The 22,146-nt window shown below is 53.7% G+C and overlaps 2 protein-coding genes across 8 annotated transcripts; both read left to right on the plus strand.

Annotated features, from left to right (window-relative positions):
* Positions 1-2,570: 2,570 nt before the first annotated feature.
* Positions 2,571-8,337, plus strand: GTF2H4 (general transcription factor IIH subunit 4). The gene is made up of 14 exons (XM_045866524.3): positions 2,571-2,794; positions 3,448-3,590; positions 3,852-3,956; positions 4,309-4,440; positions 4,720-4,816; positions 4,908-4,996; positions 5,193-5,304; positions 5,446-5,514; positions 5,714-5,797; positions 6,174-6,306; positions 6,511-6,641; positions 7,306-7,353; positions 7,506-7,584; positions 8,040-8,337. Exons 2-14 carry the CDS (start codon positions 3,451-3,453, stop codon positions 8,210-8,212), a joined length of 1,392 nt encoding a protein of 463 aa, XP_045722480.1. The 5' UTR covers positions 2,571-2,794; positions 3,448-3,450; the 3' UTR covers positions 8,213-8,337.
* VARS2 (valyl-tRNA synthetase 2, mitochondrial) lies at positions 8,336-20,515 on the plus strand. 7 transcript variants are annotated; one of them, XM_045866520.3, is made up of 30 exons: positions 8,336-8,594; positions 8,999-9,225; positions 9,367-9,448; positions 9,563-9,663; positions 9,959-10,080; positions 10,192-10,258; positions 10,358-10,455; positions 11,181-11,262; positions 11,442-11,561; positions 11,994-12,111; positions 12,804-12,892; positions 13,374-13,464; positions 13,690-13,817; positions 13,944-14,047; positions 14,283-14,364; positions 14,685-14,761; positions 14,844-14,919; positions 15,215-15,320; positions 15,522-15,592; positions 15,730-15,855; positions 16,077-16,181; positions 16,330-16,398; positions 16,523-16,601; positions 16,726-16,853; positions 16,980-17,132; positions 17,747-17,953; positions 18,610-18,721; positions 18,880-19,055; positions 19,241-19,369; positions 19,461-20,515. In XM_045866520.3, exons 1-30 carry the CDS (start codon positions 8,336-8,338, stop codon positions 19,554-19,556), a joined length of 3,480 nt encoding a protein of 1,159 aa, XP_045722476.2. In that variant the 3' UTR covers positions 19,557-20,515. The 7 variants fall into 7 exon arrangements, 6 of the variants coding, with proteins under 6 accessions (XP_045722476.2, XP_045722477.2, XP_064453405.1 ...); XM_045866521.3 differs by having other exon boundaries at positions 11,994-12,105; XM_045866522.3 differs by lacking the exon at positions 8,336-8,594 and adding an exon at positions 8,626-8,727.
* Positions 20,516-22,146: the final 1,631 nt, after the last annotated feature.

Here is a 22,146-nt window from a genome sequence, read left to right on the forward strand (position 1 = left end):
CATAAAAGCTTCTTACAAAGATGGCACTGAACTAGGCATGCCATTTTGTAATCTGCTTTTCTCCACCTCGTGATAGGTTGTACATAGCTCAGCCACTATGCAGTGTCCTAAGTGTTGCCAGTATTCTACATTGTTGCAATGACCCACATTTTATCTAACCAACTCCCCATGATGGACATTCCGGCTGTTTCCATTGTTTTCATAATACAATAACAGACACACATAAATATCTTTATAATATCTTATAAATATCTTTGCATGTATATCTCTGTATCCATGTGGGAGAACTTCAGTATGATACATTTCTAAAGGTGGAGTTGGTAGGTCAACCGGCAGTTACATTAAAATAACTGGTACATACTGCCAAAGCCCCCTTAAAAAGGTGTGACTATGTCGACTTTCAAAAAAAGTATATGAGTACTTATGCTCCTATGCGGTGACAACATCCAGGTTGTCAATTGCCCCCCCCCTTTTTTTTTGCTAATCAGATATTTTACTGTTTCTTTAATTTACTTTTCCTTAATTACTGGCGATGATGAGAGCTTTTTCATTTGCTTATAAACAATTTATATTTTTTTCTGTTTATTGCCTGTTACATCTTTCTACAATCTTTCGATTCTGTTCTTTTTCTTATTGCTTTGTAAAAGCTCTTTGTATTGTCTATTTTGTCAAATATTTCTTCCAGACTAATTTGTCTCTTATTAGGTTAGCCATAAATAAGCTTTGTCAGTTTTGTGTCATCCTTGAGGATTTTATGCACCGACTGTTAAAGAAACGGAAAAACAAAACAAACATGGGTGAGCGTAACAGAGTCTTACACAGTTCTTGCCATTTTGGTCCGTGGTCCCTCACATGTACTTCAAATCCCAGCTTCGGGATTTTCTAGATGAACGATTGGGGGCAAATTTCTTAATCTCACTAGGCTTTGGTCTTCTAGTCTGCAAAGTGGGAATAATAAAACTTACTTTATAGGAACTTGGGGATATTTGTAGCTCTGGCTTTGGCTTAAGACGTTCCCTTCCCTTTTCCTGCAGTAGCCTCATAAATCAAATCAGACCCAACAACTGGTTTCTTTAAAAAATTGTATTTATTAGAATCTTCGAAAAAAACGGGGTGGTGGGAGCACGGTGGACGTGGCAATTAAGACTGAGTACTAAAGTTGAAAATAGAGCTACCATATGATCCAGCAATTGCACTACCCCGAAGATACAAAAGTAGGGATCCGAAAGGGTATGTGCACCCCGATGTTTATAGCAGCAATGTCCACAATAGCCAAACTATGGAAAGAGCCAAAATGTCCATCGACAGATGACTGGATAAAGAAGATGTGGTATAGGGGCACCTGGGTGGCTCAGTCATTAGCGTCTGCCTTCGGCTCAGGTCATGATCCCAGGGTCCTGGGATCGAGCCCCGCATCGGGCTCCCTGCTCCGCGGGAAGTCTGCTTCTCCCTCTCCCACTCCCCCTGCTTGTGTTCCCTCTCTCGCTGTGTCTCTCTCTGTCAAATAAATAAAAAATCTTAAAAAGAAAAAAAAAGATGTGGTATATATATACAATGGAATATTATGCAGCCATCAAAAGGAATGAGATCTTGCCATTTGCAATGACGTGGATGGAACTGGAGGGTATTATGCTGAGCGAAATAAGTCAAACAGAGAAAGACATGTATCATATGACCTCACTGATATGAGGAATTCTTAATCGCAGGAAACAAACTGAGGGTTGCTGGAGTGGTGGAGGGTGGGAGGGATGGGGTGGCTGGTGATGGACACTGGGGAGGGTTTGTGCTATGGTGAGCGCTGTGAATTGTGCAAGACTGTTGAATCTCAGATCTGTACCTCTGAAACAAATAATGCAATATATGTTAAGAAAAAAAAAAGAAGATAGCAAGAGGGGAAGAATGAAGGGGGGGAAATCAGAGGAGTAGATGAACCATGAGAGACGATGGACTCTGAAAATCAAACTGAGGGTTCTAGAGGGGAGGGGGGGTGGGAGGATGGTTTAGCCTGGTGATGGGTATTAAAGAGGGCACGTTCTGCATGGAGCACTGGGTGTTACGCACAAACCATGAATCATGGAACACTGCATCTAAAACTAATGATGTAATGTATGGGGATTAACATAACAATAAAAAATTAAAAAAAAAAAAAAGACTGAGTACTTACCTGCCGAGTAAGGCGCAATGAGTAGTGCTAACTCCTCCCTCTCAAGAACGCTCTAGAGAGTGCTTTACTCCAATTTTACGAGGAGTAAAAAGCTCAAGGAGCTCAGTTTGTGTGTCTCTAAACTAAGCGTCTCACGAAGGAGCCATGTCCGCGCCTCCGCCAGGAAGCCCTCGGGGCACTTTTCCTCCCGGGGTCCCGCCTCCCGCTCAGGTCGGTTAGACTCGCCGTCAGCGGCGTGAGCTGAAAGCGACGCGGAACAAAGCGGCGCGGCCTCGGGTGTCTTCAGCCCTCTCAATTAAAGGCCGGCCTCCCTCCTAGCGGCTTCCTCGCGGTGCCTTTTGGGAGTTGTAGTCAGACGCGCTTCAGCCTATTCCGGGGCGAGCCTAGACAAGACTCGAATTCCCAGAATGCCCCGCGGCGGGCGAGTGTGTGCAGCGCCTATTCGTATCTTCCCTACTTTTCCACTCCTTCCCCTCCTTTTCTTCTCTTCTGAATCCTCCACTCTGGACTCCTGTCTAGTTCTTTGTCCCTCTCCCCATCTTTTTCTCTCATTTTCCATCGTCCATTCTCCAATTCCCGGGAGCCAAGGCGAGACCTTAGCTACGATTAAGCGACGACTTGAGACTCAAGGTGCACGAAGGGGGAGCGACACGGAGTGGTAGGGGGGCGCCGAGAGAGAGGGGATGGGGGAGGTATGAGAGTTGGGTGAGAAGCGAGGAGTAGGAGGAAAGTAGGAGAAAAGTTAGGAGATCGACATGTCGATCAGGGTGAATGGGGTGAAGTCTTGCGGGGCAAAGAGGAGAGGTGGACAGATTTGGGAGACAAGGAGGAGAAAAGTAGTTCATTGTTGTGCCCGGCAGGACCTTTGGGGCCAACAAACAGATGGGAAGGACTGACAAATTTGGAGCTCATGGGCTAATCTGACCAGGAGAGGGGAAGGGAGAGGGGATTGGGCTTAAACAAGTTTCCTTGACACTGCTTAGGTAAAGACGAGACAAGACATTGAAATAAAAAAATGATTTTGCCAATATGGGACAATTAACAATTCTCTAATTTGGAAATTGAGAGATGACTGGAGTTGAGGCTAGAAGTGGGGGGAGGAGGCAAGAGAGAAGAGGAGGTTGGTCAGGTCTGGGAGAAAGGAGAGGAGATGAGTAACATAGAAGAGGAAATCATAGAAAGGATGGGTTATTGTGGGGGCCAGTGGATCTGGAATAGGAATGAGGTGAGGGATGACATTGGCATGGACTGTGGGGGTGACTTTCTAACTTTGCATCTCTCAGGTGATGGAGAGCACCCCCTCAAGGGGTGGACTGAACCGAGTACACCTACAATGCAGGAATCTGCAGGAATTCCTAGGCGGCCTGAGCCCTGGCGTATTAGACCGATTGTATGGGCATCCTGCCACCTGTCTGGCTGTCTTCAGGTAACGCTCCCCTTCATGGCAGGGACCATGTTGAGGAAATGTAATGAGGCCTTCAGACTGGAATAAGTTATCATGAGTTGAAGCTTAGCCCTCGGGGGCTTGAAGACTGAAGTGTGTCAGGCCAAAACAGATGGAGCTAGTGGGGACAGCAAGACTGGTAAAGGAGTGGGGGGTGGGATGAGATGTTTGCGAGCTTGTTGAGGGCAGAGATGCAGATAAGGCAGTTTCTGATATTAACATTTGACCTGTACCCCCTTCCAGGGAGCTCCCATCTTTGGCTAAGAACTGGGTGATGCGGATGCTCTTTCTGGAGCAGCCTTTGCCACAAGCCGCCGTGGCCCTGTGGGTGAAAAAGGAGTTCAGCAAGTGAGTCTCTGCTGCATGCTCAGCCAGATGCAGATTTCTCAACAACTAGCTATTCTAAGTGTCCCTTGGAATACTTCTAGGAAATATTAATGGATACACCACAAAGCTTGTACGTAAAAAATAAATTTGGGAAACTCTGCGTGTATTTTCCCTCTTGGAAAATTGTGATGTCTACAACAAGATTCTGGTAGGCATTGCTGTAAAGAAATTTGCCTTAAGAAGACACTCTTTTTGCTGTATGAAATGGTGTTCCAAGGGATAACCAGTTCGGAAAAGGCAGAAGTGGAGGCTTTTATGGGCCCCCTTCTTCTTGTTCTCCAGACACCCTCTTACTTCCCTGCTTCTGTTTCAGAGCTCAAGAGGAAAGTACAGGGCTGCTGAGTGGCCTCCGTATCTGGCACACCCAGCTGCTCCCTGGTGGTCTCCAGGGCCTCATCCTCAACCCCATCTTCCGCCAGAACCTCCGCATTGCCCTTCTGGGTGGGTATGTCACTTCCATCTTCCTAAGCTAGGCCAGGAGAACTAGTATTTAAACTGCTGGGGGCGGGGGGTGGGGGGGAGAGCCCCTGAGGGGCCCCTCTGGAACCTTGTGGTCTCCACCTTTGGGAGCTCCTTTAGGAATAAGTTGGACGAGATGTAGCTGCATGATGTAGGAAAGAAATGTCTCACGCTCATAGCCCATGGAGATGAAGGGGGAAAGAGGACAGAGAAGCAGGCAGGGAACGCAGGCAGGGTTCCTTACTCTTGGCCCATCCTGGCGTAGGGGCAAGGCCTGGTCTGATGACACAAGTCAGCTGGGTCCAGACAAGCACGCGCGGGATGTTCCCTCACTTGACAAGTACGCCGAGGAGCGATGGGAGGTGAGGACTTGGGACTCTGTGCCTCTGCTTGTGCTCCTACGTCTCATGGCCCTTAGAGACATCGTTCTCTCTATCCACTTCTGTTCCTCAGGTGGTACTGCACTTCATGGTGGGCTCCCCCAGTGCAGCCGTCAGCCAGGACTTGGCTCAACTCCTCAGCCAGGCTGGGCTCATGAAGAGGTGAGGAAACCAGAGATACATCAGATCCCTGCTAAACTGAGTGTCTGGGGTGGGTTAGGATTGCAGGCAGTTAACTGAGAAAGGAGAGCTGAGTGGAGTACAGCCAGAGAGAAACCAAGACAAAATATGAGAAGACAAGTGGGGATGGTGGCCTCTCTCTGCAAACCTCCACCATTGTCCCTCTCTATGTCTCTAGCACTGAACCTGGAGAACCACCCTGCATTACTTCGGCCGGCTTCCAATTCCTGTTGCTGGACACCCCTGCCCAGCTGTGGTACTTTATGTTGCAGTATCTGCAGACAGCCCAGGTGAGGAGGCTGCTTGCCGGCATGCTCTGATCTTCTCAGGACCCACTGAGAGATTACCCTTGCAGACTGTCCCCTGATGTTCTATCCCCTCATTTTCTCCCTTCTATCCCTGCCCCTTTGTCTCTGCCCATTCCTCCCTAGAGTCGGGGCATGGACCTAGTGGAGATTCTCTCCTTCCTCTTCCAGCTCAGTTTCTCTACTCTGGGCAAGGTAAGCAGGGGGATGGAGTTGGGGGCTTGGGTGGGCAAGCTGGTGGGTAGAGAGATGGGAAGGGGAAATCAGGTTATGGGCAAAAGCATGAAAGATAAGAATGAACAAAGCATAGATGGGAAAAGAGGGAATGAGTGTATGAAGTTGGGAGGGGGAGAATGGGATATTTTGGACCCAACTGGCCACCTCTCTTTCCCAGGATTATTCTGTGGAAGGTATGAGTGATTCTTTGTTGAACTTCCTGCAACATCTGCGTGAGTTTGGGCTTGTTTTCCAGAGGAAGGTATGCACACCCAGATACATGGCTTCTAGGAAAGAGGCAGGGTGGTCTCTTACCTTGGCCTTTAACAAGGAGTGGGGTCTCAGATGGTACCTTCATTTGTAGTGAGTATAGCATAAGTGTAGAGTTGTTGAATCACTATGTTGTGCACCTGAAACTAATGTTACATTATGGGTCAACTATACTCAAAAAAGAGTTGGGGTCTTGGGAGGCAGTAGCAGAGGGGAGTCGCCAGGACCGAGTACTTGGGTCCCTTGGAGTTGATAAGTTGGGAGTTGGGGCTCTTGCCCTCGGAGGGGTCTGGTGTCTCAGGCAGGAAGATGGTTAGTGACAGCTGAGAGAGAGCCAGCCCTCTGCCTTCCCCTTCTGTATTTTCCAGAGGAAATCTCGGCGTTACTACCCCACACGCCTGGCCATCAATCTCTCATCAGGAGTTTCTGGAGCTGGGGGTACCAGCCATCAACCAGGCTTCATCGTCGTGGAAACTAATTACCGACTGTATGCCTACACTGGTGAGGCCAGACAGAGGGCCCCCGAACAGCAGAGCGGGGAGGGGAGTGGGGAGAGGGAAGGAACCAGGAGGGAGTGCCAGTTTATGTTCATGTTTACCTGGCAGTTTACAGAGTTCTCGGACATTCCTCGTCACCCTTGAAGGTCTTGAGGGAGTCTGGGTGTGGGGATAGCCTTCTCATCTTCTCTTCCTGTCCCTGGGCCAGAGTCGGAGCTGCAGATCGCCCTCATTGCCCTGTTCTCAGAGATGCTCTATCGATTCCCCAACATGGTGGTGGCGCAGGTGACCCGGGAGAGCGTGCAGCAGGCCATCGCCAGTGGTATCACAGCCCAGCAGGTATCCCCACTTGGGGAAGGTGGGGGCGGGAAGATAGGCTGCACTTGGGCTAGGGGGTACAGGGTGCTCATCTTACAGAAGGCTAATAGTGGCTTTGTTTCAGTGGATGGTGGTGAGTTGTTTGTGTTTGAGTGTAGACCATGCACATGAAGGGAAGTCAAGGCTCTACGCGTGGGGAAAAACACAGGGGGGTGGGGGAGGTATAGATTTGTGTCTCCACCACCAACCCCTTCCTAGCTGTGTCTCCACCACTAACCCCTTCCTAGCTGCCTGGTTGCTTGACTTCTCTGAGCCTCGCTTTCCTCATCTGAAAAATGGAAGTAATAACATTTCTCCCCTCATGGGGCTTGGGGAGGATTCAATGAGAGAATAGCAGTAAAGCCTTTGGCTCAGAGCCTGTCATGCAGTAAGTGTTGCTGCTATTTTAAAAAAGAAAAACAAACAAGACTATAGAAAGGGCAAATGTGCTAGAGAAGAAATAGCAGACATGACCAGTGGGAACAGCAACTTGGGATGACAGCTGAACAGGAATGGGTTAATGACAGGCACGTGGCTATGGATTTTTAACAGTAAGCTGATATTCCAGTGACATTAGGTAACAGCTTAGGTACCTTTCCTGCCCTCTTACCTGAGCCCCTGATCCCATTCTTGTCTGTTTTCCCAGATCATCCATTTCCTAAGGACAAGGGCCCACCCAGTGATGCTCAAACAGGTACCAAGCTGCTGGAGGCTGACAGCCCCTGGCACCTGACGATGAAGTGATGGAAAAGAGAAAGGGACAGCGCAGTCTGAGGAATGAGTAGACGGCTGGGGTTGTCTGGGGCAGTATTCCTGCATCTTCACAGCCATTGCTTGCCCCTACAGACGCCTGTGCTGCCGCCCACCATCACAGACCAGATTCGGTTGTGGGAGCTAGAAAGGGACAGACTCCGGTTCACTGAGGGTGAGTGGCTTCTAGTAGCTGGTTCTTGGTCACGGGCCAGGGGAAGGACAATTTAGTCTTCATGAACTGAGAAAGCTATTCATGCATTTTATTTGTTTGTTTATTGCATGGGTTGGGAGAGAAAAGCTGGCAAGACACTATTTTGGGGGTGAGTGTGTAGTAGTAGATTGTCTTAAATCAGTGCAGGGTGGATTTAGCTAGAAGTGGGAAATTGGGAGCCATAATTCATAGTAATTTCTCCGGTTTGGTGAGCATTAGTGGGTTTTCTTACTGTGTTCTATTGCCTTACTGAACGTGGCTGGATCACACTACTGTTACTGGAACAGACAAGCATCAAGAACTCGTTTTTAAAAATAGTGGTGGCTGGCAAGCCCAGACCACTGCCCTGAGGCTGCCGCCCAGGGGCCTCACGTTTTTGCCTTGTCTCCCGGCTGCCCCTGCCCTGCGGACTCCAGGTGTCCTGTATAACCAGTTCCTGTCGCAAGTGGACTTTGAGCTGCTGCTGGCCCACGCTCGGGAGCTGGGCGTGCTGGTGTTCGAGAACTCGGCCAAGCGGCTGATGGTAGTGACCCCGGCCGGGCACAGCGACGTCAAGCGCTTCTGGAAGCGGCAGAAGCACAGCTCCTGAGAGTGCGGGCTCGGACCCGGGCGGGGTGGGGCAGGGTGGCCGCGTGGAGGCGGGCGCGGCCTCAGAACTCAGGTGTTTTTTATTTACACGTCGGACTCTTAATTGTTTAATAAAGTTGTGGAAATGAGCCACGCGGCCCCGGGCGCCTCCCCGCGAGGCTTCCTCTCTCCTCGAAGGACCCGCTGGTCGCGGCGCCGGCGGCCATTGGACCGGAGGGCGGCGAATGGGGCCGAGCCGGCTACCGCGCATGTCCCGAGCGGGACCCCGCCTCCCTGCCCCGCGCGGCTCGCGGGTCACGTTCCGGGGTTGGGTTCGCTGGTTCCCTCCCCGTTTGCTGTTGCCGCGGCCGCGGGGCGCCCTGGGATAGCGGCGGGCTGGCCCGGTGAGCGCGCGCCGGAGCGGCCTCCGCGGGGAGGAGGCGGGGGTGGGAGGTGCCGCGCTGCCGGGACCCACGCGGTGCGACGGGCGGGAAGGCCGGGCCGAGCAGGGCCGGGGGCAGCGCGGGCGGTGTTTGGGTAGGACTCCTTGCTGGCTCTCGGGCGCGCTGATGTCGACCTTCTCCCAGAATCCCTGAGTCCTTTCCCCGCTTGGGTGTCGGCGGTCATCCCCCGACGCGGATGCACAGGTTGAGGGCGACTCCCGACACCATGCACTCTAGTCCTCACTAGAAAGCATCGTGTGGGAGGGAGTGGACAGAAAACAGACCAGTCCTAGTACAAGGCAGGGAATAAGGAAGAGGGTGTGACCCACCCACCCACATCTTCTCCTGTGCTTTATCTGGAACAGATCTTGGCCCTTTCCAAGCACTCCTGATGCCTCATTTGCCTTTGGCCTCTTTTCGATCACCATTCTGGGGGCTGAGGCCCTCACAGGGCCTCCCCAGGTTCCATCCCCTCTCTACCCACTCAAAGTCCCATGGATCCTCCATCTCCCGGAGGAACCATGAAGCCAAACAGAAGCGCCAGCGAGAGAAGCAGGCGGCGCTGGAGGCTGGGATAGCCCGAAAGAGCAAGGTTAGGGGTCAGACAGCTTGCCCTTGGTTCTTTTGAGAAAGCTTTGGAGCGGGCTGGAGGAGAGACTGGTTGGATTCCAGATGCCCGGGGTATCCTGGAAATTGTACCCCCCCACCCCCGCTTTTTGGTCATTCTCTCCAGTCAGCTGCAGAATCCAGTAAGGCCTGGACTCCTAAGGAGGTGGTGGTGTATGAAATCCCCACGGAACCTGGTGAAAAGAAAGGTAATTGGGGAACTTGAAGGCCTTTTCACTCACATTTTTGTTGCCCATTTGGGCTGCTAAAAATGCGGCCTGGGAACAAAGTTCAGGACTTAGTGGAGCTCTCCTCTGCTGCAGATGTCTCCGGGCTCCTGCCTCCTGCATACAGCCCTCGGTATGTTGAGGCTGCCTGGTACTCTTGGTGGGTGCGAGAGGGCTTCTTCAAACCAGAGTATCAGGTTAGTACCTGGAACGGAGTGGTACTAAATGGTCCCCAGGACAGAATGGCCTTTGAGCTTGGTGGGTAGAAAGGAACCTCAGAGTCTGGAGCTTACAGCTGGCCTGCCCAATAAAACGGGAGAGCTTGTCTTCTGCCCCTGGTGTCCAAAGGGTTTTCTTGGCAGGGTTTTCCCTTTCCTGTTATTTGCCGGACTGTTTTTCCTGCAGTTCTTTATGCTTTGGAGACACCAGAGGGTGCTATTCCCCCAGGTAACATCCAATCATCTTTTGCCCTTTGACCTTTCAACTTTCTAGATGAAGCTGCCCCAGGCTACAGGGGAGACCTTTTCCATGTGTATCCCACCTCCCAATATCACCGGCTCCCTACATATCGGGCATGCACTGACGGTGGCCATACAGGATGCCCTGGTGCGCTGGTGAGAGAGGAATGGGGATGCTTGCCTTCTTGGAGGGGAAGGAGAAAGTGTGATAGGCTGGAAGGAGTAAGAGTAAGCTCAGGGATTTGTGTGAGGGTGTTTGTTTTGCAGGCACCGGATGTGTGGGGATCAGGTGCTGTGGGTCCCTGGCTCCGATCACGCAGGAATTGCTACACAGGTATGCATTTTGCCACTTTGCCCTTTTCTTGGGTGAAGGAGAGTTGTTCTGCCAAAGTGACCTGATTCTCTGTTCACTTGCCTCCTAATCTTACTGTAGGCTGTGGTGGAGAAGCAACTGTGGAAGGAGCGAGGAGTGAGGAGACATGAGCTGAGCCGGGAGGAATTCCTTAGGGAGGTGTGGAAGTGGAAGGAGGAGTGAGTATGATGGGTGGAGGTGGAGGGGCCGAGGTGGCAGGCTTCGCCCTGCTTCCGGCCGATCTCCCCAACTTGACGGGCTCTTCCCATCCAGCCCTAACTTCCCTCAGCGAGGGGATCTCTGGATTCCTTTAGCTTTCAGCGGGGTCTCCAAGCTCTGTGTGTGGTATGTGTGTGTGCGCGTGTGTATTATATATATGCTTTAAAATGCACACATTTATGGGTATGGGCATGTATGTATATTTTTTCTTCACTTATCCCATGTTTCCTGACCTGGATTTCACTATCTCTTCTACTTACTTATTCCTACCTTCCATTTGCTTGAAATTACCCTCATTCTTACGGGTCTGTTACCATGTGCCATTTTCTCTGTAAAGCTTCTTCTGGTTTTTCCCAAATTAGCTGCCCCCTCCTCTGTTATCATAGAACGTTGTTTTTTTGTTTGTTTCTTTAAGTAAACTCTCCACCCAATGTGGGGCTTGAGCTCACGACCTCCAGATCCATAGTGCGTGCTCCACCGCCTGAGCCAGCCAGGCAGCCCAGAACTTTATACTTATTTTAATGCCATAGAAGGTCCCTACTGAGTTTGTGTGTCTGTCTCCCTGGGCTTCTCGAGGCTAGATCAATGCCACACTCCAATACCCGGCATTGCTGGTAGTATCACTGGGCCTGGTACATAGTTGGTGCTCGGGACAAGCTTGCTGACAGAAGTCTCTCTGGCACAGGAAAGGTGGAGAGATCAGTGAGCAGCTCCAAGCTCTGGGGGCCTCCCTAGACTGGGACCGAGAGTGCTTCACTATGGATGCTGTGAGTGCTCCATGCCTTGCTCCCTGTGGGTGTCGAGGCAGTGTCTAGAGACAGGTGTGGGCAGGCAGGATGTTGTGTGTGTTGGGGGTGACGGGAGGTGGGGAGAATGCCTGGGTCCCTGAGTGTGGTGATGGGCTGAGAAGGGGCTGTTAGATGTGGACGCTGAGGTCATTCCCTAGGGCTCCTCGGTGGCTGTGACCGAAGCTTTTGTGCGACTCTACGAGGCGGGGTTGTTGTACCGGAGCCAGCAGCTTGTCAACTGGTCCTGTGCTTTAAGATCAGCCATCTCGGATATTGAGGTGAGGCAGAGGAGGAGGAGCGGGCCTTTGAGAACTCCTAGGTGGGCGAAAGCTCAGACTCTGCAGCCAGACTGCCAGGAGTCACTGGGTCCTGCTGCCTACCAGCCGTGTGACTTCTGGCAGGCCGTTAGCCTCTGTAAGCCTCAGTTTTCCCAGTCTGTAAATTGGGGGTGATGGAAATGCCTGTGTCAGGGGGGTGTTGTGAGAATCAAATGAGAATTCATGGAAGGTGTTCACGATACCAGTACACAGTGTAAGTGCTCAGTGAATATTTCTCTAACTGTGACTGAATTGGGGGCTGGGGTGGCAGTGGCTCCTGAATTCTCTGAGTGTCTTTAGATGGGCTGCAGGGAGCCTAAGGCAGGTGGGTGAGTGGAGGTGGGAAGCCTGCAGAAGGGCTGCTCTCCAGCCCTGCTGCTTGGATTCCTCCAGGTGGAGAGCCGGCCCCTGCCTGGCCGCACGGAGCTTCGACTGCCTGGCTGCCCCACCCCTGTGTCTTTTGGCCTCCTTTTTTCTGTGGCCTTCCCTGTGGATGGAGAGCCTGGTGAGGGTAATCCTCCAAAAGGTTGCCTGCTTATCTCTGCTTTCTTGAGCATGTGTTGGGTTGATGGGAGGGAACCCACCAACCCGTTTCCCACATGGCCTGGTGGGAGGCAGATAAGGAACCTTGGTAGTGTTTGTGTTCTCGGGGGCGTTTATTCTGGGTATTCTGTGTCACATGAGAAAAGTGCACATGGTAGCTGCCCTTCAGGAGCTTAGCATCATTCTGCAGGAGGCTGCTACCCTGAAAGAGACAAAAGATCAATTCTGAAGTATGGTTTGAACAGTAAGTGTCTGGAAGAGTTCAGAGAAAATGAAGAAAGATTAGCCGGAATACACAGAGGAAGTTTCTCAAGGAGGGGCTGGTGCTTGCCCCAGAGTGTGCACAGCATTTGTGATTAGGGCCCCGAGAACTCTCAATGTTCTCTGGGCACCAAGTAAGGATTCTAGTTGCTTTTGTTAACGATCTGTTTCTCCCATGCAAGTTTTCGAGAAATTCCTTAGCACCAGACAGCCTCCCAGGCTTCTGGTCATCAGCTTACATGGAAACCCCAGGCTCCTAATATTCTCTAGTTGCTCCTCGGGGCCTGCTCAACCTTGATGGCTTCTCGCCTCCTCCCTTCTCTGGTTCTCCTGGCTTCAGTTATGGGAGTGAGGGGCCAGGTAGATGACCAGCCTCGAGTGCTTGACTTCTGTCTTCAGACGCAGAGGTTGTGGTGGGAACCACAAGGCCAGAGACATTACCTGGAGACGTGGCTGTGGCTGTTCATCCTGACGACTCCCGACACGCGGTAATACACAGCGCGCCCTCTGCCCCCGGAGCTTTCTCTTCCTACCCTTTTTGATGGGAGCGCCTTCTTTCCTTCGATTTCCTCTTCCTAAGACTTCTCTCATCTCCGCTCTCCAGTGTCTCTGACTATATGCCTTTCTTTTCTTGATGTTCTACCTTTTCTCTAGCTCAGTGGTTGACAAATTATGGCCCATGGGCCAAACCCATCCCATTGCCTGTTTTCGTATGATCCACACTTGCACGTTTAGGTATAATCTGCAACTGGGTGTCATTACCTAACTGCCGCAGCATCAGAGCAGAGTAATTGTGCAGAGGCTGAATTTGCCTCTTGGCCTGCAAAGGCTAAACCACACTCCGGCCCCTAAGAAGAAGTTTACTGGCCACTGCTCCGGCTCTTTACCTTCTGGTGCTGAGCCTCTTCTTCCCAGGGTTCTCGCACTCTACACGTGTGCCTGTCCTTGATCTCGTGCCTTTCCTTTCAGCATCTGCATGGGCGACAGCTTCGTCACCCCTTGACCGGGCAGCTTCTCCCCCTCATCACAGACTGTGCTGTTCAGCCACATGTGGGCACAGGTGGGTGGAGGTCATGGGAAGGAGAGCAGGCCGGGGATTCTGGAGGAGTGGGGAAGCACCAGGAAGAGGAAGAAAGGAGGGGAGGGAAAGCCTCTTCAAGGGTAGTCTCAGCGGACAGTGAGACGAAAAGGGGGCATAGACCAAGAAGAGAGGGGAGGGGTGGGGGCGTGGGCGCTGACAAAGCCCTGTTGAGGGTCCGTGCTCACGGTGGGTCTGCTCTCCCAGGGGCAGTGAAGGTGACTCCAGCGCATAGCCCTGCAGATGCTGAGCTGGGGGCGCGGCACGGCTTGAGCCCCCTGAGCGTCATCTCAGAGGATGGGACCATGACCTCCCTCTGTGGGGACTGGCTACAGGTGTACCGGCCTCAGTGTCACCCTGTCCTTTGGGGGCACCCTCTGCCTTTCCTCACCTCCTACCCTCTCTCGCTTTCTTGTTTTTTTAGCGACCTTTACCCTTTACTGTTGCTATTTTCTCCCCAGGGTCTTCACCGATTTGTGGCCCGAGAAAAGATTATGTCTGCGCTGACAGAGCGGGGCCTGTTCCGGGGCCTCCAGAACCACCCCATGGTGCTTCCTATTTGCAGGTAACCCCATTTTAACCCTTTTACGTAGGACTTCCCCGGGAAGGGCGTGGACAAAGTTCAAGAGTACAAGACGGAAGGCTCTGTACCCCTTGCAAGGGAACGGAAGCTCTGTGTCAGTTTTGTTTTTTGCTGTGTTCTCTGTTCCGAGGGCCTGGCGTGTAGTAGGGTCCCATGTCCCCTGGGGGGAAAAGCACAGAACCCAAGGAGCAGCATACTCACCCCGTCTCTTTCTCAGCCGTTCTGGGGACGTGGTTGAATACCTGCTGAAGAGCCAGTGGTTTGTCCGCTGTCAGGAGCTGGGGGCCCGAGCTGCCCAGGTGAGGCTGCAGGGCGAGGAAGGGCCAGCGCCTTGGGCAGCGAGAACTCCCCTGCAGCTTGGAACGAAGAAACGGGGAGGCTGAGACCCTCCTGCCCCACGGACCTCTGGCCCCGGCATTTGAGAAGGAGAGCTGTGGGGATGGAGGCAGGGTGGCCTAGACAGGGCTGGCTCATCTCCCTCTCAAACCCAGAATCTCCTCGGGAGCCTTGGGAGGTCCTTTCTGCGTAACGGCACCACCTCAGGCCGCTTGTCCCGTCTCGGGAGGGTGCTGGTACGGGTGCAGGAAGGGAAGCACTGCCTAAGGGCCTTTTGCTCCAGGCTGTGGAGTCAGGGGCTCTGGAGCTCAGTCCATCCTTCCACCAGAAGAACTGGCAGCACTGGTTTTCCCACATCGGGTAAGGGTGAGGGGAGCTCTGGGGAGGTGGGGCGGGCTGAGGCACTGCTTGTGCTGAGAAATCCCCGACGTCCTCTCTGCAGGGACTGGTGTGTCTCCCGGCAGCTGTGGTGGGGCCATCGGATTCCCGCCTACCTGGTGGTAGAGGAGCACACGAAGGTTGGTAGGAGGAGGAGGACGGGAGGGCTGGACGTGGTGGAAAGACAAATGGCCATAGCACAGGAGTCAGAGGATGTCCGGTGCCGGTCCCAGCTCCCTGCCTTTCCTGGGCTTCATGCCTTAGTCATGTAACCCACCATGGGGTCAGAGCTCCTGAGCTGGCCCTTCTTCCTCTCACTGCCAGAGGGAGCTGGCCATTCCCAGGTCACATGCGAGGACGTGAGATGCAGTGATGTTTCACACCTGGCGGGTGTGACTCTTCCTCACTCTCCTCCAACCCTTACTTTTTCTGTAGGGTGATGAGGAGGACTGTTGGGTGGTCGGGCGGACAGAGGCTGAGGCCAGAAAAATAGCTGCAGAACTGACAGGGAAACCAGGAGCAGAGCTGACCCTGCAGAGGGGTGAGTGTCTGGGTTGTGGAGGGCAGGGGAGGGCAGCTGGGCCATTGGGGGAGCAGATCCTGAGGTGGAAGAGGTGGGGTCAGGAAAGTTGAGAATGGGGCAGAGGGCCTGACAGTGGTCTTGGGGGGAGGGGGGTGTTAGGCTGGAAAGATGCACAGCCGTGGGGTTCCATCTGTCCCCATTCCCTGTTCTGTTTCTCAGATCCTGATGTCCTGGACACATGGTTCTCTTCAGCTCTTTTCCCCTTTGCTGCCCTGGGCTGGCCCCAAGAGGTGAGGGGGGTTGAGAGGAAGAGACTGAAGGTGGGGATATGATGAACTAGACACCTGACACCCCCCCGCCACGAGAGCCTCGAGGAGAGCTGCAGACACAGGGCTTGGCTTCTCATTGCTTCTCTTTTTCCTCCTAGACCCCAGACCTTGCTCGTTTCTACCCCCTGTCACTTTTGGAAACGGGCAGTGACCTTCTGTTGTTCTGGGTGGGCCGCATGGTCATGTTGGGGACCCAGCTCACAGGGCAGCTCCCCTTCAGCAAGGTAATGGCCCTTCAGTGCCCAGCCCCTCTCTTTGACTCCCCAGTTTTCCCTAAATCTTGTCCTCTCTTCTAATCCCTAACGTGCTGTTGTTTGTGGTCCCAGTTCCTTTCGCCTGATTCACTTCCTATCCTAACCCCTGATGCACGGGGGCCAGAGATGCCCTGGGTACCTCCAGGGAAAGGCTCCCCTGGCCCCTCCGCTGACTCCCTCCGTGCCCCCAGGTGCTTCTTCATTCCATGGTTCGGGACAGGCAGGGCCGGAAGATGAGCAAGTCCCTGGGGAATGTGTTGGACCCACGAGACATCATCAGTGGGGTGGAGCTGCAGGTCAGGATGAAGAGTCTGGCGAGGGATGGCATTTGCGGGAGAGAAGAAGGGAGCCTGAGGAGAGGAGCCGGCTGGGAGGGAGAGTGGCTGGGACCCTTGTAGGGGCAGGGTCCCAGACCAGGGCCACTGAAGTACTTACCCATCCCAGGTGCTGCAGGCGAAGCTGAGGGATGGGAACTTGGACGCCACAGAGCTGGTGATCGCGGCCGCAGCGCAGGTGAGTCACCAGCGTCTGCCCCTCTCAGCCTCAAGCTCGCGGCCGCCGGTGTCCTGCACAGCCCAGGCTTCTGGCCCTGCAGCCGCACAGGCATCTGCCACCCGTCTTCTCCCTCTGGTTGCAGAGAAAGGACTTCCCTCATGGGATCCCTGAGTGTGGGACAGATGCCCTGCGGTTTGCCCTGTGCTCCCACGGGGCCTTGGGTAAGTCTGGGCAAGGGAGGGGCTGGGGCTGTAGGCCCCCCGGCAGACGGGGGTGGGCCAGGGTCAAGGATTCCCCATGCTGCTGCCACCCACGTGCACACTACCCCCTCCCTCTCCCTCCCAGGGGGCGATTTGCACCTGTCTGTCTCTGAGGTCCTGAGTTCCCGGCATTTCTGCAACAAAATCTGGAATGCCCTGCGCTTTATCCTCAATGCCTTAGGGGAGCAATTCGTACCCCAGCCTGCAGAGGAGGTAAGAGAATAAGAAGAGAGGCTTGAGGGGCAGAATCATCAGGTCTCTGAGGGTTGAAGATGGCATTTGGAGGGAAAGGAGATGGGGAGTCAGTCATCCCCTCCTGAAGCCCCCTTCTGCCCGCAGCTGTCCCCCTCGTCTCCGATGGATGCCTGGATCCTGAGCCGTCTTGCCCATACTGCCCGGGAGTGTGAGCGAGGCTTCCTTGCTCGAGAGCTCTCACTCACTACGCATGCCCTGCGCCACTTCTGGCTGCACAGCCTCTGTGATGTCTACCTGGTGGGTCAGACCGGGGCTGTGGCGTTTCCTTCTGCCCCCGCATACCTGCTTCCTGCTCCCTGCTCCCCTGGAGATCCGACTCCCTGGCAGAGAACTCGGTCTCTCTTTTTTTTAAAATGTTAAATATCATTTACAGAATCATTATTTTTTTAAAAGATTTATTTATTTGAGCAAGCGAGCGAGAGAGCATGAGCACGGGGAGGGGCAGAGGGAGAAGGACAAGCTGACTGTCTGCGGAGCAGGGAGCCCGACGTGGGGCTTGATCCCAGGACCCCGGGATCATGACCCGAGCCAAAGGCAGCCGCTTAACGACTGAGCCACCCAGGCGCCCTCTGTCTCTCTGCGATAGGCGAGAAAATTTAGTGCTTCGCTTTCTAAATATGCAAACCACACGGACAGTTTTACCCCCCTCCCCACCCCTGAGGACACCTGCCGTAGTTTTCCACCTTCCGTGTGCGCCAGAGTGTGTTCTGGGACGGCCAGTGGTGCCCAGGATGCTGTGTGCTCCTGCCTCGTTTACCCACAGCCTTTCCCACGGGCAGGGCAGTGCGTGTGTGGGAAAGGGACACGGGTGTGGCCCGGCCTGTCCCCTGACCCCATGGCTTCTTCCCTAGGAGGCTGTGAAGCCAGTGCTGTCGCGCTCGCCCCATCCCCCGGGCCCCCCTCAGGCCCTGTTCTCCTGTGCCGACACCGGGCTCCGCCTCCTCGCCCCACTGATGCCCTTCCTGGCTGAGGAGTTGTGGCAGAGGCTGCCGCCCAGGCCTGGCGGCAACTCTGCCCCCAGCATCTCCGTTGCCCCCTACCCCACTGCCCGCAGCCTGGTGAGTCACGTGCCCCCCGTGTCTGGGGATGGGAGCGCTGGGGAGGGGCTGGGGAGCAGTCTTCTCCAAGGGTTTGGTGCTGTGGGGTCACGGGGAGTCTTGGTTTGTACTTCAGCGTAGGGTCTTTAGGAGGATGAGTTGTTCTTACAGGGCTGTGTTGGGGGCAGTCTTAGCCCAGTGGGCAAGAGCAGGACTGCACTGCTATGTGACCGTGCCTCAGTTCCCCGTCTTTAACCAGGGGTAGTAATAGTTTGTGTCATGGTTGTGGTGAGGATTAGATGTTAGGTATAGGAGGGCCCCCAAATACCTGCAGTTTTAAGCTTTAATAATTTCAGAAGGATAAATGCTATAAACTCACCCCCAAAATCATTTTAAAGTTTATTTAAATTTTTTTCTGCTTCCTTGGTCTTGTGAGTACTTTTGGTTGCTCGCCATCTTTGATCAGAGCAGTTAACAGACCTTAATCACAGACATCGACTGAGACCTGCTTAGATGGTGCCCCAGGTTTTGCTTGAGGTGGTGCATTTTGTGTGTGGTGCAGAGGCCGGATTCTGTCGCCCTAAGCAGGTTGGGGTGGCGGGTGTGGGACGGAGCCAGGAGAGCTGATGCCGAGGCCCCTGGGAGCCTGCCTGTCAGCTGTGGGTCTTCCTCTCCAGGGGCACTGGCACCAGCCCGAGCTGGAGCAGCGCTTCTCCCGGGTCCAGGAGGCTGTGCAGGCACTGAGGGCTCTCCGAGCCACATACCAGCTCACCAAGGCCCGGCCCCGAGGTGAGATGGGCCCTGGGTTCCTGAGTCCCTGCAGGAAGGAGGGGCTGGTGGAGGAGCGGGGTGAGCCTGGAGGGCAGAGTCCAGAGTTAGGAGGTGCAGGGTGGGAGGGGAAGCAGGATCTCATGCTCTGACCCTGACAGTTTCCCTTTCCGCCTCAGTGCTGCTGCAGAGCTCAGAGCCTGGAGAGCAGGGCCTCTTCGAGGCCTTCCTGGAGCCCCTGGGCACCCTGGGCCACTGTGGGGCCGTGGGCCTCTTACCCCCAGGTGTGGCGGCGCCCTCCGGCTGGGCCCAGGCCCCACTCAGTGACACCACTCAGATGTACATGGAGCTGCAGGTGCCCAGAGGAGATTGGAGGGGGAAGGGAGGGATTGAAAGGATGTTGGGAGGAGGGCAAGGTGCGGGTTCTGTAAAAGTGAGGCGGGCTCCTGAGAATGGGGCAGAGAGGCATTGGACAGGCTGCCCATGAAGCAGAGCTGCACGGGGTGCAGAGAAGGCTGAGCCCTTACTGTTCTTCCGCAGGGCCTGGTGGACCCCCAGACCCATCTGTCTCTGCTGGCTGCCCGAAGACACAAGTTGCAAAAGCAGCTTGATGGCCTCATGGCCTGGACCCCATCAGAGGGAGAGGCAGAGACTAAGAGGCAGCAGAGGGTGAGGCTGGAGGGCTGGCTCCCTGCAGGAACGGGGGCTGGAGGGCATGGGCCTTCTATCGGGATCCTCACCTCCTTCTCTTCTCGTTTAGCTTTCTTCCCTCCAGTTGGAATTGTCGAAGCTGGACAAGGCGGCCTCTCACCTCCGGCAGCTGATGGATGCGTGTCCCAGCCCCGGGGAGCTCTGAGCACCAGCTCACTATCCCTGGCGGTTTTTTCCTCCCCCAGACCTGCCTTCGAGGACAGACCGATATGGCAGCTGTCGGGGAGACCATGTGGCTCACCTCCCTCATTTCATAAATGAGGAAACAGACTGGCTTGGTCGGTGTCACTGGGCGTCCTCAAGATGCCTACGTTCCTGCCCAGCCTCCCTCCTATGCAGTCCCACCTGGAAGTTTAGGAATGAGATAAACCTTTAAAATCCCAAACATCCCAAAGGCCTGTGGGCCTTTTATCCCTCTATCCCCTAGTGGTGGACTTTCTTGCCTCTCAGTGGTTCCCTGAGACTTTGGTCTAGGAAAGGAGGGTGGCTGCCTCTTGGCCTTGGACTCTGGGCTGCAGTGGAGTATGCATGCTGGTGATACCGGCCTCGTTGGAAGAGAGAGGAGCTTCCTAGGACGGTCTGGGTACAGTGACTTGGGTTCCACCTGCTTCTTAGAATTATTGCCAGTGCCTTGGCTTCTGCGGGCCCTTCCTCCTCACCAAATGGAAGCTCCCCTGTTCCTTGGCCTTATCTTGGGGGGTACTGGAGAGGAGCAGGTACTTCCTGTGGGCCCGAGGGGCTCCAGAGTGCACTGGGGCTGGAGTGCTGCTCCCATGCCGTGTCCCTGACACCAGTTGCCAGGGACATGTTGCCCAGCCTCTGACACCTGTACGTCCCCACTGACGCAGACAGCCACCCACCCACCCTGAACATCTCGTGTCCTCCCCGTGGAATTCAGGGGCCTGCCTCTTACACGCCCAAGTTATATTCTGTCCAGCATCTCTGAGTAGCTACTGTTTATGGTGGGCCTCTCAGGGTCTGGGTCTTCCGTGATGCCATTGAGAATCTCATGGTGGATATTTGCTCCATTTTGGAAATCAAGAAATGTGCTCTGAGAATAAAAGCAACTTGTCCCAAGTATCAACTGGGATTCAACCCAGTAAACAGGTGCAGTTCACTTTGGCCATGATAAGCAAGCTTCAACTAGAATGGTGGCTTAGGCAAGGTGGACGTTTCTGCTGCTGGGCAGAGGTAGGGCAGGGCTCTGCAGAAATGGAGGCCCACACCCCACTGGATCTTATTTCCTGCCATTCTGATGCACTCCTTCCAACTCGGGGTCTAAGATCTGTCCCAGCTCCCCACCCCCGTTCAACAAGTACTTCTTGAGTACTTACTACTGTGTGCTGGGCCCTATTCTGGACCCTTAGATTCATCAGTGAATAAAACAAAGATCTTTGCCCTTGTGCTACTTTCACTCTAGTAAAGATTCAGAAAGAACCCATGTAAATAAACTGTGCAGTGTGTCTGAGAGTCATAAATGCTATGGGGAAAAAAGGGTAGAACAAGTTAACATGGGAGGGGGGCAGATTGTAGTATTAAATAGGGGGTCAGGGTAGAACTCGTAAAAGTGAGATGTAAGCAAGGACTTGCAGGAGCTGCAGGAATTAGCCAAGTGGATGCCTGGGACGGAAGAGCCAGAGCAAAACTAAGGAGCATATCTTGAGTACTCAAAGAGTAGCAAGGGGGCCAGTGTTGGGGCAAGAATAGGGGGTAAATTCCATTGTGGGGTAGGGTGTCGGGAAGGCTCAAGGCAGACCATCCAGTGCTCTGCTGTCCTAAATGGTTACCCCTTGACTAATTAAAATTAAATACAACTAAACATTCAGCTCCTCAGTCACACTAGCCACATTTCAAGTGTTCAGTAGCCACATGTGGCTAGTGACTACCATACTGGTCAGTGCGGGTCAGTCTTGGAAGAGAGATTTTTTTGGGAAAAGAATTGGGAAATCACAGCCTGGTGATCCCAGGCCCTGAGATCTAGGAATCAGGTTGAGGAGCAGTTAGCGGTTTGCTCCTCCAGTCTTTTGGAAATCCAGACATCCAGTCCCCCAACTTGGTTAGGGCCTACACTCCTGACCCAGGGGTGTCACCGGCCCACTGGTGCAGGCTAGGAGCAAGTCATGAAACACTGGGACCCTTTGCGGCTCCCAGTTACTTCTCTTCTAGCCTGCTGGTCCCAGGACAATTGTAAAAAACTAGAGGAGTTTTGTTTCACAGGTTTTTCTTTTCACTCCGCCATTTTCTATTCTCCCCTCATCTTCAGGGATAGTCTCTACAGAGCCATGCCTTCACCTCCCTCCAAAGGAGTTAGCATCTAATTTCACATGGTGTGTAGGTGGGAAGTATGATAGGCAGGGCTGAGGGCTGTACAGAATAGGAAACGATCACATTAATACACCCAAATGGTCAAGTTTGGGCTGCATGCTTGCATTTTGAGAGAGGTGGTAAGAAGTCAAGGTAATCTTGGGTGAGGAGTCAGATGAGTGCCTGCCTCACGAGTATCCGGAGGAGGACCCTTGACCCCTGAGGGGACTAGGACTTATATGTTGGGACCGGGGTTCCACCTTAACCACCCCTACTGCCCATTCCCACTTATCTGGCATGTGCCCTCGGTAGCTGGTCCACGTAATCCTCACGGGGGTCCAAGCGGCAGGTACTAGCAATCATCCCCAGGTTGCAGGTGAAGCAGATAAGAAATGTACCTAGGACTCAAGCGTGGGCCTGTGGGCCTGGAT

This window comes from Mirounga angustirostris, unplaced genomic scaffold, assembly GCF_029215605.1.
Source record: "Mirounga angustirostris isolate CCGP_5_RB_7025 unplaced genomic scaffold, mMirAng1.0.hap1 SCAF_8, whole genome shotgun sequence".
NCBI lineage: Eukaryota > Metazoa > Chordata > Mammalia > Carnivora > Phocidae > Mirounga > Mirounga angustirostris.

Coding starts and splice junctions, on each gene's coding strand:
- GTF2H4 (XM_045866524.3), top strand. CDS start 3,451: ATGGAGAGCACCCCCTCAAGGGGTGGACTGAACCGAGTACACCTACAA. Junction 4,997..5,192: donor CAGGCTGGGCTCATGAAGAG/GTGAGGAAACCA, acceptor CTATGTCTCTAG/CACTGAACCTGGAGAACCAC. Junction 7,354..7,505: donor ACCCAGTGATGCTCAAACAG/GTACCAAGCTGC, acceptor TTGCCCCTACAG/ACGCCTGTGCTGCCGCCCAC.
- VARS2 (XM_045866520.3), top strand. CDS start 8,336: ATGAGCCACGCGGCCCCGGGCGCCTCCCCGCGAGGCTTCCTCTCTCCT. Junction 9,449..9,562: donor GGAACCTGGTGAAAAGAAAG/GTAATTGGGGAA, acceptor CCTCTGCTGCAG/ATGTCTCCGGGCTCCTGCCT. Junction 19,056..19,240: donor AGATGTACATGGAGCTGCAG/GTGCCCAGAGGA, acceptor GTTCTTCCGCAG/GGCCTGGTGGACCCCCAGAC.